Source organism: Muscardinus avellanarius, assembly GCF_963383645.1.
Source record: "Muscardinus avellanarius genome assembly, chromosome: 5".
Lineage (NCBI taxonomy): Eukaryota > Metazoa > Chordata > Mammalia > Rodentia > Gliridae > Muscardinus > Muscardinus avellanarius.
Window position 1 is genome coordinate 57,899,458 of NC_137790.1, and position 18,921 is coordinate 57,918,378.

At 35.8% G+C, this 18,921-nt stretch overlaps 1 protein-coding gene across 1 annotated transcript in view; it reads right to left on the minus strand.

Moving 5' to 3' along the window:
• The window catches only part of LOC308263493 (uncharacterized protein), a gene marked incomplete at both ends in the record, with an annotated part of 68,565 nt that overhangs the window by 21,289 nt on the left and 28,355 nt on the right, over positions 1–18,921 (minus strand). The window contains 2 exon segments of the mRNA XM_080696507.1: positions 9,098–9,215; positions 13,792–13,912. Coding sequence (XP_080552633.1) covers positions 9,098–9,215; positions 13,792–13,912 — 239 coding nt within the window.

An 18,921-nucleotide genomic window follows, 5' to 3' on the forward strand; every position in this document is an offset into this window, starting at 1 on the left:
CCTCTTTAAAACGCAGGAGGTACATAAACAAATGTATCAAAGTAAATCACCAAAGAAGCGTGGGATGGAGGGAGGGGGAGGGAATGGGATGGGGGCTGGAGGAGGGCTAATTGGATGATGTGTGCTTGTATATCCTCTCAAGTCTTGTACTCCAATGTGATTGATATATGACTACAATGTACCAATTTAAAAAATAAATTAATTAAAAAATATGTATTTTTTTAACATCAACACTGATCTCATCAGAAGTCTTTAAAAAGTGCAGCTGGAAAGCTCATGGTGGCATATGCATGCTTTCTCAAATTTTTTTACCTAAAAGTTTCTATTTTATTATTGGCAACAGATGCTGTCAGTTGTTTTCTTTGAAGTGACAGGCTTACTTTGTTCATTTTTGAGAAAATATCTGCCAAATGTGTAAGTCTGAATAAGCATAGTTTGTCAATTGTTCTCCTGAGTTAAAGTGATAGTCCCTGAATAAAACCACAAGCTCAGCTTAGGCTTAATCACACATCCTACTTCAGCATGAAGCAGAAGTTCTTTATGCATACTTATTTTGTCACACATAATATTAAAAGATTATATTCAGAGTTGGGATGTAATAGAATTAATTTGTACTGTTTCATTAAAGACATTCTAAAGAGAAAAAGACTTTAAAAAAAAACATTGAATACATATTAGTGAATACAGTAATTACTAGTCCGGTATAGTGATACTGGCTGGACTTGTTATAAGGCTCTAACAATTTTAAATGTCATTGCTTTTAAACTATTAACACAAGCGGGAAAAGAATTTAAAAAGCAAACTGCATCTAAGCATTACAATGAAATAACTCTAACCTCACAGACTATCTAAAGAGTCTTGAGAATCACCAGGAGTTTATGGACCAAACTTTAAGAATCTTGGGCAAACCATCACATTTAAAAGGATTCCAGGAAAATATAAATTCATCAAGGGGTAAAAAAAACTAACAAAATAATTAATTTTACATCTAGAAGCAGAGTATGATAAGCTCACAGGATAGGGGATGAGAAAGAAATTTTGGTTATAGCAGTATAAAAGGAATGAAAAATCTGGAGCATGAATCCAGAAAGGGAAACAGAAGCTTGGACTAATACTTAACATTCAATTTAATTATGATTTGAGACTATAAGGCACCAACAAAAGCACATTAAAAAAAAAATTCAACTTAAGCTGGCCGCTGTGGTGCATGCATGTAATCCTAGCATTTGGGAGGCTGAGATAGGAGGATCTTAGATTTAAGGTGGGTATGCGGTCATTTTGAGAGGACTTATTTCAAAACAAAGTGTAAAATATGGCTGGGTTGGGTGTGTAGCCCATAGGTAAAATGCCATTAGGTTTTATCCTCAGTACCAAAGCCAAAAGGCAAAGATAAGAATTAAAGGAAGAAAAAGGTCCTGCATCTTCCCCAGAATTATCATCTCACACCCACTTTCATTTTACTCCCTTACCCACCAATTTCCTCATCAAAAAAATGAGTAGAAAATTAATGCCATTAACTAGAGGGAAGCAGCCAATGTCTATTAAAACAAATTTTATACAGAACTTTCTTCAGAGCCAGATATATAAATATTCTGGCTTTGTTTCTGGACTATAGAGTCCACACTGATGACATCCTCAAAGGACAGATTAGATTGGGGGATCTGTAACAAGGTAAAGTGTCACACATCCTATCAGCAGTACAAGGAGGCTGCTATTTGTTGTCCTTGCTATAACCAAAAATCACTTTTCTAAATTTACAGGTTTATACGTTTTATTTTTAAATATATTTTAATTGGTCCGTACATTGTAATTATAGATTATAATGAGGTACAATGTGTACAAATATAGGATTCTCTCAAGATTGGTAGTGAGATTATATATAAAATATGTACATATTATATATATATAAAGTGTGTGTATGTGTATTATATATATATGTGGTACTGGGGACGAAACCCAAAGACATTCTACCTTTGAGCAACACCTCCAGTCCTATTTTTTATTCTTTATTTTGAAATATGGTCTCACTGAGTTGCAGAGGGCCTCACTAAGTAGCTGAGGCTGTCTGTGAACCACGATCCTCCTGTCTCAGCCTCCCAAATGCTAGGATTACAAGCGTGCGCCACCACACGTGGCTGGTAGTGATATCTTTATATATGGACATAGTATTATTTGAACTGTTTCTTCTTCAGTCTTCCTTTATTCCTTCCCCACCTCCCTCCCCCAAGCCCCTTCCACTATTTTTCTGGTCTCCTTATTCATGTGAAGTCTCTTTTGTTTTCTATTTTTTCTCTAGATTTAATATGAATTTCTGAGACTGGCTGATCTCATTTAACATAAAAATCTCTCGGGCCATTCATTTCCCTAAAAAGATACCATTTTTTTCTTCCTTATGGCGGACTAAAATTCCATTGTGTGTATATACCACATATTATTTATCCATTCTTATGTTGATGGACACTATGTTTTATTTGATAATTTGGCTATTGTGAATTGTGCTGCTATAAACATAGATATGCATGCACTACTGCACCATTCTGAGATTAATGTTTTTGGAAAGATAACAAGGAATGACATATCTGGGTTGTGTTGTGATTCTATTCCTGGTCTTTTGAGGAACCTCCATGCGGATCTCTACAGTACTTGTACTAATTTACATTCCTACCAAGAGTGTATAAGAGCAACTATTTCCTCACATCCTTGCCAGCATTTATTATTGTTTGCATTCTTGATTATTGCAATTCTAACTGAAGTTAGATAAAATCTAAGTGTAGTTTTTATTTGCATTTCCCTGATTCCTAATGTTGTGTAACATTTTTAATATACTTACTGGTCATTTGTGTTCCTTCTTTTGAGCTGATGACCTGATCCTATATTTAAAAGATCTGAAAACTCAATGAGAAGCTTTCTAGAGGTGATTTAAAATACATATCAAAGTAGCCAGATACAAAAATCAAGTTACAAGAAACATCAATAGCTTTTCTATATGCTAATCTTGAACCCAATGAAAAAGAAATCTATAAAACAATTATGTTCATAATAGTCTAAAACACTTAGGAATAAGTTAATCAAGGAGGTAAGGATCTGCAGTAAAAATTATAGAACTCTAAAGAAACTTAAAAAGATCTTAGAAGATGGAAAGACCTCCCATGTTCTTGGATAGGCAGAATAAATATTGTCAAAATGGCCGTACTACCAAAAGTGATCTGCAAATTGATTGCAAGTCCTATTAAAATATCAATGTCATTCTTCACAAAGATAGAAAAAGCAATCCTAAAATTCATATGGACAACAAAAGACCAAGAATAGCCAAAGCAATTCTCAGCAATACAAAACATGCTGGATGCATTAAAATACCTGATTTCAAATTATTACTGCAGAGCTATAGTAAAAGAAACAATAGCATGGTACTGGTACAAAAACAGACACATACACCGAAGGAAGAGAATAGACAAACAGAGACAAACACTCACATTTATATTTATAGCCAGATAATTTTTGACAAAGGAGCCAAAAACACGTATTGGAGAAAAGACAGCTTTTTCAATAAATGATGTTGGGAAAACTGGATACCTTTATGTAGAATAAAGAAATTAGATCCCTTTCTCTCACCTTACACAAGCTTCAACTCAAGACTGATCAGAGACCTAGAAATTAGACAAGAAACTTTGTAATTACTGGGGGAAAAGATAAAACCAACTCTATTGCATATAGGTTCTGGTAGAGACTTCCTCAATAAGACTCCCAAAGCTCAAAAAATAAAACTGAGAATCAATAAATGGAATCGCATCAAATAAAGCTTCTTCAGAGCAAAGAGAACTGTCGCATCCCTAAGGCTCTGTCCTGCAGAGCCCCAGGAAAGAAGACACAAACGCCGAGTCTGCTGATGATGCTTCCTCTTTAATGCTACTCCTTCAATGCGCACAGCAGGCAAATATATATCAGTCTCATAACCCCTCCCTCATCACTCCACCAACCCCAAGCTTCCCACAGCTAGGGCATGCACATTTCTAACCCTCTCATAGGCGGGCTGGTGGTAGCACGAGGCACTGCGTCACTGATCATCCTTAGGGCACCTGATAGGACTCACTGCACAGGCTCAGGGCACCGCCAGCCTCGTGAGCCTTGTGACTTGGCAACATGCCTAGGCGCCATCTTGAGCCACCGCCCCATCCCGGTCTAGCCGAGCGGGCCCCGACAGAGAACCATCAAGTATGAAAAGAGACCCTAAAGAATGGGAAAAAATCTTTGCCACTATTTCTCTGCCAAAAGACTAATATCTAAAATATATAAGAAACTCTAAAAACTAGAGAAAATAACAATAAGAAATGGGCAATTGAAGTGTAAAACAAGAAATACAAATACCCAGGTTTTTATTTTTTCTAACTTAATTGACCTTAGATTTGGCATATAGAAACAAAGGTGCCCAATGACAAGGTGTTAGTTAGCCCAAGTTTTGTCTTCATTCTGTGTATATAGTATGTGCCTCTGGATATCAATAATGTGCTATTTATTTTCATTGACCTAGGAATTCTATCTCTGGAAATATGTTACAAAAAATTGTGTGCGTGCGTGTGTGTGTGTGTGTGTGTGTGTGTGTGTGTGTGTGACTGAGGATTTAATTCAGAGACATTCTACCTCTGAGCTTCACCCCCAGCCCTACTTTTATTTTATTTTGAAACAGAGTCTCATTTGGTTGCTGAGAATCTCATTACTTACTGAGGCTGGCTGCCATTCTGTGATCCTCCTGTCTCAGCTTCCCAAGTACTGGGATTACAAGCATGTGCCACTATGCCTGGCTCAAAAAAAATTCTCATTACTGGCAAATATAAAGGCACATCTCCTTTGTAGCAGACAAATCAAATTATAGAGTAAAGGTAAGTAAACTATTGTCCATCTATTTGAAAGATGAGAAATAGGCATTACAAATGACTAAACATGCAAATATAGTAAAGCTCATGATAAATTGAAAAGTAAGTATAATATATTGGGGAAATATATCAATAGTTATTGACAATAAAGAATAAACATGGAACATTCTACTGTTTTTAACTTGCCAAAGGTATATAGAAAACCATTAAGTGCTGAGCAATGTTCTAGACGATGGTCATACCTCAGTGAGCCATACAAATAACCTTGTCCTCACAGAGTCTACATTCTAGCAGATACTTAATATGTCAACTTTTTTCTTTGTGCAAAGGTAACAAAAACTATGAAAAAAGAAACACATGGAGAAAAGGGGTTGACAGTATTCAATGCTACCTTCTCAAAAGACTTACTCTAACTTTTCCGATATCTACTTGATTAACCCTCACCTAGATAGGTAGGAGTGTCCCTGGTGTGTTCTGAACAGAGCAAAAAGGCCAATGTGATGAAGGCCAAACAAAAGAAGCATCAAATAGTAGGAGAGGTCAGAAAGATAGTGAGGGCCTGGTATAGTTAGGTATAGAGTGCCCCCTGAAGAGCTCATGTATTGAAGTAGAGCTCATGTAATTGATGGATTTATCTAGGTGGTAACCTAGGGTGGTGGGGTGAGACTGGAAAAGATGAGGGCCTGGGGTGTGGCCTTAGAAACTGTGTCCGTGTCTTTAAGCCCCCTTGCTTGCTGGCTTGCTCACTCTTTTGCTTACATCCTCCATAACATGAGAATGGAGCCTTACCCTCTCTTTCTCTCTGCTTTCCTGCTGCCATGCCTTGAGCTTCAGACTCCGGCCTCACATGGAATGAATCCAGAAACTCCAAAAAGACGGTGAGCAAATAAATCTTCCTTCCTTTAAGTTATATGATCAGGAATTTTGTACTGTAGCAATAAGAATGTTGATGAGACAGGGCCCAATTGTGTAGGCCCATATGGGCCATTGTAGATTATGGCTTTTATTGAGTATAAAGCTGATATAGGTTTATTAACAAAATTATAAAAAAGTGCCTATTCAATGAAGTAGAAATTGTAAGGAGAAAATAAAAATGTCCTGTCTAGCAGATGGTGTAGATAGCTCCTACTATCCTCTATTCTTTAGAGTTGCTTCTGCCAACTTTATACAGCTTTTCTTCTAGGCAGTACCTTCTAAAGCAGTGCAGGGTTACACTCCCAAACAGAAGCATGTCTTCAGACAAGAGTAATTCAGAGGCTACAAATCCTCTCCTAGAATCTTATCACCCAGTCTGTGGGGAGTTATCATCTCGGCTGTGCCTTCTGGGACTTAGGACTACTAACAAGTGTGGCAGCATATTTATGTACCCCTCTTCTCCTGTAGCTTTGTCTTCTGTGCTGTCAAATCATCTGTCAACAGAGTCACTTCCTTTAGATTTTCATTTGCCTCATTCAAACAACCTTTATACAGACTACAGAATTTCTCAGCATTGGCTTGTGGAGTTGCGAAAGAAGAGTTCATCATACTAAGTTAAATGCATAAGGAAGGTTGGAATGTGTGCTACTTGGACCTGTATGGCAGTAAAGGCCTTCTCTGCAATAAAGGCCTCCACCAGCATCAGGAAGCCACACATAATTTAAGAATGTACAGCAAATTCCATGATCTGGGCCCTAAGAGGTCTAAACGTCCTTAGATCACAGCTGTTGGTAAAAGTTAACTCCCAGGGTATGAGGATTCCTTGATCTTTGGACAAGAAAATAAGTCAAGTGCTAATGAGGTGTCAGACATGATCATTTGATGACATATATACCTGTCTTTTTTCCACTAGAAGTTTCATAGGATAGAGGTTCTGCTTGATCATAGATCCCCAGTGCCTAGAACAGTGCCTTTGACACACTAGAGGCTCAATAAACAAGAGGGGAAAAGTACAGTGAAGGGAAGAAGGAAGAAAACTTAGAGGGTTGGCTAAGCAGGCTAGGAAAAAGTAGATGGAGCTGAGCTGCAATAGCCTAGAAATATAAATTTAAGCTGTCAGAGCAACTTCACCCTTCTGATCACTAAAGCTGAAGGCTCAATATATCCCTCAGAGACTAATGCTTCAGTCTCAAACTTCAACTTCTCAGAATTTGTGTTTTATGTTTGGAGAAAACTATATGCCATTACCTTTTTCGTTTTTTGTTTTGTTTTTTTTTTTTACCAACCAAATAACTAGATTATTATTGCATTATGGAAACTCATGCAGATGATTTTGAGACCCAAGATCTTCAGATTGGACTAAGAACTGACAAATGTAAAGTATGTGGGGAGGTCCTTTTTTCTAGAAATTAACATTGGTTTGAGTTCTTATAATTCATATAATCAGAAATGGCAAAATGCCATTGGTGGAGTACCATGGTTCTATAAGTTTTATGTAGTTGTTTATGTGAAACTCATCAGCATATTATCCCCAATGCCATCCATCTGCCCCATGGTTGGTGATCATGGCAATACTAATAATGATAATAGCAGCAGAAGTTAACATTTATTGGTTGCTTATTACATATCCAGCTCTCTTCTAGACTTTTTAAATGTGATAAATTTCTATTCATACAGCAGATCTATCTTCACAAAATGATAATGCTAGTAAGAACACAAAGAAAAGATTGCAGCAGTACAATTAGAGAAAACTGTGAGCCCTGGAGAAAGAATGAAAGCTGATGGTGAGCCTACTGGTCCTAATGTTGACCTAATGGTTATGAAATAACAATGGCCCCAAACTGGGACATTGAAAATGTGATAACAGATTTAGTCCTCTGGGAAATTTCTGTGTCAGAAAAACTCTAACCGTGTCTAGTTGGAGCCTATGCTGTGTTGAAGATTGTTCTTTTTAAGGTTATACTAGTGGATATTCTAAACTCCACATGAAAGGGTACAAACTCACATGTTCTTATATATCTAATACAATGTTGGATGACAACATGCCTATATTAAATGCTCAGTGCACTCAAATTATTGAATATAATGAGATGTTGACCAACATGCCCACTGATTTCTACTGAGGTTCAATCTTTCCTCATTAATTCTAGCCTCTAAATTTGTATCTTAACTTAATCAGGATATTACTTATTAACCAGGAGCCAAAGAAGTAATTTGGGGACATGTCCATTTGTAGGCTGATGATGAATACCATGTAGTTCCAGGTTGTATATGTCCCACAGTGCACACAGGCTTGCTGGTGGTGGTGAACCCAAACCTGGCAGAGATTCAATGACCAGGCGTCTCATTCACCAGCATCACAGAGGTATGTGTGGAGGTCTCCTTTCCCTAGAAATTAACTGTAGTTTAAGTTCTTATGATCCAATGGTCAGACATGGCAAAATCCCACTGGTGGCTTTCCATGGTTCTATAGGTTTTATGTACTTGTTTATGTAAAACTCATCTATATAGTATCCCCAACTGGGATGATAATATTAAATGACAGTTGTACTCATTATCCACTCAACACTAGAAAAAGCAAAAACTACTCACAACTAGAAAAAGTAGTGATGAATGTAATAGTTTTTAGGTCATCCACAGTTTCTATTTATATGTTTAAGGCTTTCTCTCACTTTTGAAAGTGCCTTTAACAGTAAAAATTGGCACGATCACTTTCTCCCTCACAATATACCTCAAGAGTTCAAACTAGCTCTGTTTTATAAATGAGAAAACTGAACATCAGAGAGGCTAAATGCCTTGTCCAAATTCACACAGATAATAAGTGTCAGAGTTGGGATTTGAACTGAAATTGCCTATGCAGATATGAAAGAGGAAGGAAGGCAAAAAGGAAAACTGAAATGTTAAAAATTAATGGACTTAATGTACTATTGACATAAATCTTGGATTCCTCAGGCCACTGAATAAAAATGCAATGACTATCTGAACCATCTTTATTTTATGGTGTTTTCAGTAATAAATGACCCATTTATCCAACAAGGAAAAACATAACCTCATGAAAGAAGTGGGACTTCTGGTTTGGTCCTAAATATGCCGTTATATACCTAATTCCAAAGAGTAAAGCCACTTAGTCAATAGTGTTTGGGAATGAAAAAATGATCAAGACAGTCACCAGTTTCAGAGGTCCATGTGGTGATGGTGCACTGGCCTGTGCATGTCTGGGAGCAATCGAACCACCTTGGACAGACATAAAAGACTCTTGGCCTTCGGCATAGCTTTACCTGGTGGGAGACAGAATTTGCCCTTAGGCATACCTTTACATAGTGGGTAACCACAGGCACTGTTAACCACTGGCATGGTGTTTTCATTTTATAAAGTATTATCATAAGCAGAATTTGCAAAAGACAAGGTGAATATTTTTCTAAATGTGGCCTGTACAGGGATATAACAAACAAAGGAGTTTTACCTTCAAAAATATTTTAAATGTAAGCATAAAGATAAACAGTAAATTTTGATATCAGGGAACAGGAGGTTAATGGAATAATGCACATTCATCTTTAAGCTGCTTCTTAAAATGATGCATAAAAATGCTGCCTTCCAGAAATGTAGAAACCAATGGGAATTCAAAATAATCAAGATAATTTTGAGATTGCCTATCACTTCTAAATTGCCCTGGGCCTCTCTGTCAGCATAATATGAGTTTGAAAATGCTTTTGTTTTCACTGTACCACTGAGCATTAGCATTCTTGGCATTATAATTTGGAAAAAGATGAAGTAAACAATTCAAACAAAAGTTCAGCAATAACGTACAGGCCTTTGAGAGTGAATCGAATTGATTTATCCTACCAAAAGTATTTAAAGCAGTAGCAGAATATGGTAACCACAGATTTATGCAGAATTTGTAGTTGTGGCCCATCTCATTCATATAATTGTGTGTGTGACCTCAGACAATTCACTGAACTTATCTGTCCCTCACCCCCAGATACTTATGCAGACATTCAATGCTAGCAACTGAGTGCACTGACCATCCAAAGTACTCTAAGCATGAATGGAATGAGCCCTAGGGTCTGCCTTACGGAAACTTCCATTTATGGGAAGTTCAAAGACTATACAATATAGCAAGGCAAGAGGGACACCAAAAATGCTATAAGACTTCAGGGATAGGGACATTTTTAATATTAAAAGTTGAACTTGATTACTGCAGAGAGGACAATTAGTTTGGAAAGGACACATTAATGGGAAGTGGATATTTGGTGGAAGGCATGTACTTATCTAGGTTGAAATCAAGGTCCATGAATCAAAGTAATGAAACCTAAACCTGGCCCAAGTATAGGCAATATGATACTTGAAAGCAGAAGTTTATATTTTATTTTGAAGCAGGGGCATAATTCAGTAAAGTCATGCCTTATAAAAATTGATATATGACTACAATGCATCAATAAAAATTTTAAAAAATTGATCTGGATAGTATATAGGATGAATTGGAACAAAGAGAAGTGAGAAGCAAGAAAGATAATTTAGGTAACAGCTGCAATGCTCCAGTTAAAATGTAATAGAAGACCTGCATGGGAATGGAGGGAAATGAAGACAGTAAAGGACTGACCTGCTGCAATAATTGACCAAAGGCCAAGAACAAAAGAGGAAACAAGTAAAAGAGGCTTAGAGCCTGGGCAATGGGAAGAACTAGGTGCCCATGACAGAAACTTCCAGAAGAAAATGCCATCTTCAGGAGAAAGTCAGTCTGTTTGGTTTCTTACATGCTATTTTGGGGAAAGAAAGACATTACTGATTATTGCCAAATATCCCCACTCTCTGCTAGTCACACTCTGAATAGCATAATATGTGATAAAATTATCTTTCAGTGTTGGCTAGTTAAAAAAATACTAGAGGACACAAAGAAGAAAAACGTTCCCTCCTGTCAACAGGCTGTCATGGCCTCCATTCAGTTAGACAGGCTCTATTTGTATCTGGGCCACCCCTAAGAAGTGTTCATAGCACAAAGCCATTCTTCAAAAGAGACATATCTAGTGGATTCACTCTTCTAGACTGATTATTGGGGGGGAAAATTAAGAGACTACTCTCCAAAAGAGTGTGTAAAATAAAGAAAGATTACAGAGATTATTGAAGTAAACAAGTGGTGAGGTACGCACATATTTGTAGGACAGTCTTTAAAGACAGTCTGCCAAATATCCCTGTGTCTTGATACTGACAGGAATCACAGAGTCACTCTACAACATCATACATTTAATTCACAAGCACCGTTGCAACGTTGCCTTTGTACTTTGGGACACTTTCCCCTAGGACCCTGAATTACCATTTAGGAAGCCCAACTCCTCTGTGATGCTGTGCTATGAGAAAATCCATGATACCTGTGTGAGGAGATCTCCAAAGACCCAGCCAGACTCCAGCTTTCCATGTATACCAGCTTAAGAGCCGGATATGCAATGAAGTGTCTTTCAGATGATTCTAGTCTCAATTGCCATCTGACTATACCCCTACAAGCCGATACTGTCAACCTCCAGAACCAAGAGGAATAACAGTAAATTTTTATTTTAAGTGACAGGTGAATGGTTATACAGCATGAAATAAATAAAATAAATAAAACACTACACTTTTCTCAGAGAGACAGTTATAAGGCTAATATGAACACTTTGCTTTCCTCTCAAGACATCATCACTAGTTTCTGAGGAATGGTCTTTTATGTTAGCTTCTTTGTTTTGGAATAGATAAGTAATGGTTATGGGGGAAAATTTTCATTGGGACAGGAAAAAAAAAGAAAGGAATATGTGGAAGAAAAACCAAAATGTATACACTGAGAGAAAAGTTATACTTAGTGGTCTTGATCTTAATGTGTCTTATTTATTGAAAGAATATATTCAGAGAGGCAGGTCTAGAATTTGAGAAAATACTTTATATAAAAGAAAATAGAAGACAAAATAGGGAGATAAAGAATTTCTGAATAGCAATGAAAGCCTAAAAAATGTTAGAAAGTGAATTTCACACCTAATTGGCATGAATTTACAGTGAACCTGTCAAGAGTTTTAGAATTTTGTGACTTTCTACTACAGTGTACATACACAGAAGACATCCCAAAGATGAAGGAGAAGCATAGAGTAGGATGCTGCAAGGACAACTTCTAGGGCATCACTTGGGCAAAGATAGAATATAAATGAAGTCTACAGAGCAGGGAGCAAAAACATTTTTAGTGCATCCAGAAAGACAAAACCCATATAAAGTGCAAAATGTAGAAGAGATAGAAGAGAAAGAGAAGACCTAAGTCTTCCCTCACTAGATATAAACTGGCTAAGCATTCCTTACCCAAAATGCTTGAAAAAGGAGTGTTTCAGATTTCAAATTTTTGGAGGGTTTGGAGTATTTGCATATATTTAGAAAGATATCTTGGGGATAGGGCTCTAGTCTAAACATAAAATTCATTTTTATCACACATATACCTTGTGCTCATAATTTAAATGTAATTTTACATGGTATTTATATGGTATATTAAGCAATTTTGTGCATGAAACTAAGTTTACCATATAAAATTTTCTACTTGTAGCATCATATTGGTTCTCAAAAATTTTCCAATTTTGGAATTTTTCAGATTAGGGAAGCTCAATCTATATTCTAAGATACTGAGAGGGTGTTGAGTGCCAAAGTATTGTAGTCTAAATGTGTTTCTGAAAATACATATGCTGAAACTTATTTAACAATGTAATAGTATTAAGAGATAGAGATTTGGGAGGTATTTATATAATGTGTGAGTAAACCTCATTAATGAGGTTAGTTGCCTTATAAAGGAGGTACAATGGAATCTTTCTTCCTTTTTGTCTTTGGCCATGTGAGGATTCAGCAGGAGGTACCATCTTTAAAGTAATCAGCACTTGCCAGACAATGAATCTTCTGATTTCTTGGCCTTGGATTTCCCAGTCTTCAGTACTATGAGAAATAAATTTGTTACTTATAAATCACCCAGTCTCAGGTATTTGCTATTAAAGAACAATCAGGTTAAGGTAAAAATGGTACCGAGAAATGAATGTCTTGCTGTAGCAAATATCAATCATTGGGCTATAGTTTTCCCAAATGATTTTACAAATTCTGTTCACAAGAAGCAGAGGCTGCAACAGCTAGCAATTTGTTCTGCTTAACATAAAGTAAAACTACTTATCTAACCAAAAGCTAAGGTTGCTCTTAATCATGAAATGATAATAACCATTTGATATGAGAGCTTGAGATATTTAGGTTCACAGGCTCATCATAGAATGACTTGTGATAAATTATCTTTTAGTTTTGGCTAGTTAAAGAAATACTGGAAGACACAAGGAAGAAAAAGTTCCCTCCTGTCAGCAGGCTGTTGTATCCTCCATTCAGTTAGACAGGCTCTATTAGCATCTGGGCCACCCCTAAAAAGTACTCATAGCACAAAGCCATTCTTCAATAGAGACATATCTAGTGGCCTAGACGGCTTACATATATAGCACCTAGAAAAGGCTCTATAAGAAACATGGACTGGAATTCTGATAAAACCAGAAGCCAGAGTCAGGTCACATTCAGGTTATAGTCATGTGACCTTAATAATAATCATGAGGTCAGGTCTGATCTAGTCAGTCTCAAAAACTACAGACTTCTTTAGCTATACCTTGAGTTATCATCTGATTTTTTTTCTCTCCCCTCCCCTCTCCTATATACTTTCACATTCAAAAGTTCTCATGTAGGACCTAGGAATGTCTACTTTAGCTCTAATCATCTGCTCAACTTGGGTCAGAAGGTCACACACTTCTGGCTGCAAGTCACTCTTGTCTTTCTCAAGTTTCTGCTTGAACTATAGATTTTGTACATGGCCCTTCAGCTCAGAGTGACTGTCTACAAGCCTCTGCTTCAAAAAGGCAGAAGTTGACCCAAAATACAATGTTGTGCCATCTATGTCTTGGTGAAGCTACTGAAATCTTGCTTCACGTTTTATAGTTATTTGCAGCTGAGTCAAAACCAGCCCCCTCCTGCCTCCTCCCACCTCTCATTCAAGTCTTCCAAGTCCGAGGTGAGGTCATACCACGCTCTCTTTCCACTTTGGCTTAAGTGGTCCTCGCAACTTCCAGTTCTTTCAAATCCTGCTTCTGAGTCTGTATCTGTTACTAAACACTTTCAGCACAGTCTATATTAAGGAGCTGTATTCTATTGTTTCATTCTTCCTAACAAAAAAGCTCAAATGAGACTTTTGTTTCCCAATTTAGAATTAAAGAAAATAGAATATAAAGAAGTGATTTTCCCCAAAATCAGTACCAAGATCAGAATTAGAATTTTAAGGTTTTCCAGATTTCTCAGCCTTTAATGATGAGTAACATCATTAAATTATATAAAAAGCAGTCCTAAAAGGAAACCATCTTTTATATGAGAATAAAAACACATTAAAGGAGAAGTTTTTTACAAAGAAGAACACAGTAAGAATAGAAAGGAAGCACCAAGCACTGTGTGCATGTATGTTTGTATCACTTGGAACCTCCATATATTTTTTTAAAAAAAGAAAAATAATATAGCAGTGTGTTTGTTTGTTTGTTTGTTTGTTTTTGAAGTACTAGGAATCAAGTCTAGAGCCTAATGCATGCTAGGCAAGTGCTTTCCCATTGACCCATGTCCCCATCTCCTCACAATGAATTTGATATACAATACCTTACTCATCTGGAATTCACTTATCTGATAATCTCAGCTATCAGAACTTTAGGTGAGAGTCTGATCAATAGAATGAACATCAAATCCAAGCAACTTACTCTTAAGAAACAACATCAGTTTTATTTTACACAGATTTCTAACAAGCTCAGTTGCTTGATTTCATTATCTACAAGACATCTCAAGTACTAGGAGATATACAGTAACCAATTAGAATTGGTGGAGGAATAGGGGCTAATAAAGTGAATAGTCATCAGATTTCACTAGAGGCAGAGTTCTTATAAAAATAAATTAGTGATAAGAACTCTTAATTCTTTTAGTGTAGAGGCAAATAGCTCTACAAACCATGATAACATCAGTGTATTATAGCACTATGAAGCCACTGATGTTCATTAACATCAACTTAGTAGGGCATAATAGGTTAGGATGGGGGAGAAAAAAGATAAAGTCTAGTTTAGAATATTTTTCTTTTTGTTCAATAAAAATACCATGGCATAGGGAAAACTAATTTCAAGATCATACTAGATAAGTAGTCTACCAGTTCTGTAGATGAGGTGTGACAGAGAAGGTGCTAAAAAAAAGTATGATTTCCACCTTTAAGTAAATGTGATCTTCCAACTAGATATCACAGGAAACAGTACATTTATTCCAGTCATTAAATCAAACATTTCTAAAATATTTTTTAGAAATAATGTTTGAAGAACTTTTTGAAATCATTAAGACAGCAATATTTATTTTGGATATTTTGGATAAATTTAAAATTTTTAAATTTTTATTTATTTTTCTTTTGTAGTACTGGGGATTGGACCCAGGGACATTCTACCTCTGAACTACAACCCCACCCTATTTTTTTATTATTTATTTTGAAACAAGGTCTTATTGAGTTGCAGGGGGCTTCATTAAGTAGCTGAGGCTGGCCACAAACTGAGATCCTCCTGTCTCAGCCTTCTGAATGCTGGGATTACAAGCATGCACCACCATGCCCGGCTTGATTTTTTATTTTTGATAAAGCCAAGCATCATTTGAAGATATGGCCAGAGCAGGATAGATAATCACTTAGAAATTAATATTGTATCTGAAAGCAAATCATGAAGTAAGGGGACTGATTTTCTTATTTAGCTCAAAATGTCTCTGAAAATAAATATTAAAAAGGAATTCTAAAATATTCTTGAGAAATGGCTACATTTTTGAGATATTTAACTACAAAGGAAAATTATCAATCTTATGTGAGAAAGGGCAAGAGAAAGAGTTGAAACTACTTTATATTCTTTTAATTCCTTTCTAACATAATATAGTAAAAAACAGTCACATGGTATAAACTTTAAAATAATTATGTGTTACCAAATAATGTTTTGAGGCCACAAGTGCCTATGGAACTTACTAATTTTAAGCATAATTGCCTTCTAATCATAAAAATAGTAATCACAAAATTAAATCGCAAACACTGATTGCATACCATGGGTCATGCACTGTGCTTCCCACTTAAGTACACTTGCATTTAATAATATTAGCTCAAAGGTTGTCAGAAAGATTAATGAGTAAAAAATGCATGTCCAGGATTTTAGCTCAATGCCAAGGGTTGACAGTGAACACACAACAAATGAGATATTTATTTTTATTATCCTCATAAAGAGGTTTAAGTTTAAAAGGCAATTTTCCTCAGGGCACACATCTGTGGAACAGGTCACCTTCTTGGCCACTGCTTTTTTCTCCCTCTGGCTACAGTGGGCAAGGATATGGATACCTTGTCATTGAAGCAACAATCATTACACATGGACCTAAATACAGGTACACACAAGTATTTGACAAATAATTACTAGAGCTGTTTCCCCATCTTCTGAAGCTGAGCCACCAGGCATTTATCATTCTCCACTTTTGAATTCTTTTGACTCACTTCGAATTTTTTTCTTGTTTAGAAAAAAAGGTGAACATTAGAATTGTTCAGAATAGAAACATTTTGCTTAAATATTCCTTAAATTATAAAAAATAACACATGAATTTATTGTCATTTATAAAAATTTATTTACATCTGAAGTTTTCTTGGCTATTCAACCCCTGTTTTATTCCTAGAGGGAACTATTATTATAAATTTATTATGAATTCTTCTATACACTTTTCTAAGTACTAACATGTTATTGTTTATGAGTGTATACATAGCTGTAAAAGTTATTTCATTTTCTTTACTATGAAAGGCAAACTACTATCAATCTATCTATCATCTATCTATCTATCTATCTATCTATCTATCTATCTATATCCAGTAATACATTAGAGATTTTTCTGTGCTGGCCCACATAAAGATTATTTCATTTAAAACTTATGATATAGTCATTCCATATTTAGACATCCTGTAGTTTATTTATGCATTTTTGACTAATAAGCACTGAGGTTTTTTTTTTGTTGTTGTTTTTTTTGTTTTTTTGTTTTTGGTGGTACTGGGGTTGGGGTTCCTGGAAGCCCTTCTACCTCCAAGCTACACTCCCAGACCTATTTTTATATTTTTATTTGGAAACAGGGTCTCTTAAGCCAGCCCGCTGGCTCCGAACCAGCGCGATCCTCCTGTCTCCGCCTCCCAAATGCGGGGATTACAAGTGTGCGCCACCACACCCTGCGCTGCACTGAGGATTTTTTACAACATTTTGCTTTGACAAAAAACACTGTTCATATACAATCTCCTTTGGGATATTTCTCTAGACACTAGGCAAGTAATTTCTGGGTATAGACATCTGCTTCTTGCTCTATTAACAGTGTGAGATCATTCTTCCTTTACATTTAATCTTAGTTATCAGCATGCTTCTAAGATTTTCATAGAGCATGGATTAGTATTTTTATGTTTTATTCTGAATGCCCTTGTTCACTAGTGATGGCAGTACATTTTTTCAATTATTGGTATGTAGAAATGGCCAAAGAAACCAAATGAGCTGTCTGTTGTCCTTTGCCCATTTTTCTAACAGTTTTTTCATCTAGTTGTCCAGGTAAATATTTTATTTTAATATGCTTTATACTTATTTTATATATGTTTCAAATGTTTCTCTTCCTTTGTAAGTTGTCTCAACTTTATATTAAGAATTTGATGTAGTCTAATTACCAAACATTTTAGATTTTTTGTGTATGTTCAAGATAACTTTAACTGCCAATTTCTCAAGATTTATCATCTATATTTTCATCTAATTTTGTTTTTTAGTTGTTGTAAGAATATTTACTATGAGATGTACTCTTTTCATAAATTCTTTTTTTTCTTTTTCTTTTTTCTTTTGTAGTACTGGGGGTGGAAGTTAGGGTCTTTTCTACCTCCAGGCTATACTCCCAGACCTATTTTATACTTCATTTGGAAACAGGGTCTCACTAAGTTGCTGAGAGCGTCACTAAGCTGAGTCTAGCTTCGAACCTGTGCAATCCTCCTGTCTCAGCCTCTGGAGTGCTGGGATTACAAGCATGAGCCATGAGCCACCATGCCCGGCTCATAAATTCTTAAGTATATAATATAGTGCTATTAGCTATTATCACATCATTGAAAAATTGTCCTAGAATTTAACCATCTTGCATAACTAAAATTTTATACTTGTTAAATAGTAAGTCTCTATTTCTTCCTTCTCCCAGGACCTAAAAACCACCATTCTATAAATTTGTTTCTATGATTATTCTACATAAATCAGATCATGCAGTATTTTTTTTTTGAGTGGATTATCTCACTTAGAATAGTGTCCTCCATGTCAATTCATTACTGCCCTATAGTAAAAGAAAGCATTCCTTTCTCTTTAAGGATGAGTAATATTTCAGTGTGTGTGTGTGTGTGTGTGTGTGTGTGTGTGTGTGTGTGTATCCAACATATTCTTTGTTATTTAATATATAAATAGATATTTAGGTTGAATACACATTTTGGCTAAATAATGTCAATTTTTTTTTCATACTGAAGGTTGAACTTAGTAACATTCTACCTCTGAGTATACCACTAGCCCTTTTTGATTTTTTATTTTATTAGAGTCTCACTATGTTGCTGAGCATTTGTTACATTTCTTGTTAAGTTGCTGAAACTGGCCTCAAACATGCCATCCTCCTATCTCAGCCTCTGAGTACTACGATAACAGACATGTGCCCAGCCTGCACCACTCTGCCTGGCTATAATGCTAAATCTTCTAATGGTGGTATGGCTTTATTTTTTACATTAAATTCTTTAGTGCAACTGGATTTGAGGCATATAATAGCATGAGAAAGGAATTTAACCTTTACCTAAGATAAATGAATAGTTAATAATCGTCATATGACTTATTGGTATTCTATCCTGTCATTACTAATTTTAAATGCCACATTTATCAAGTATCAAGATTTAAATACACATAAGTTGTTTATGAAAAAATATTTTATGATAAAGTTACAACTTTTTGAAAATATATATATTTCTAAAGTTCTAAAATTCTCTGACCAATGGCCTATCAAGAGCATCATTTTCACTTTGCTGAGCTGAAACACAATCTTC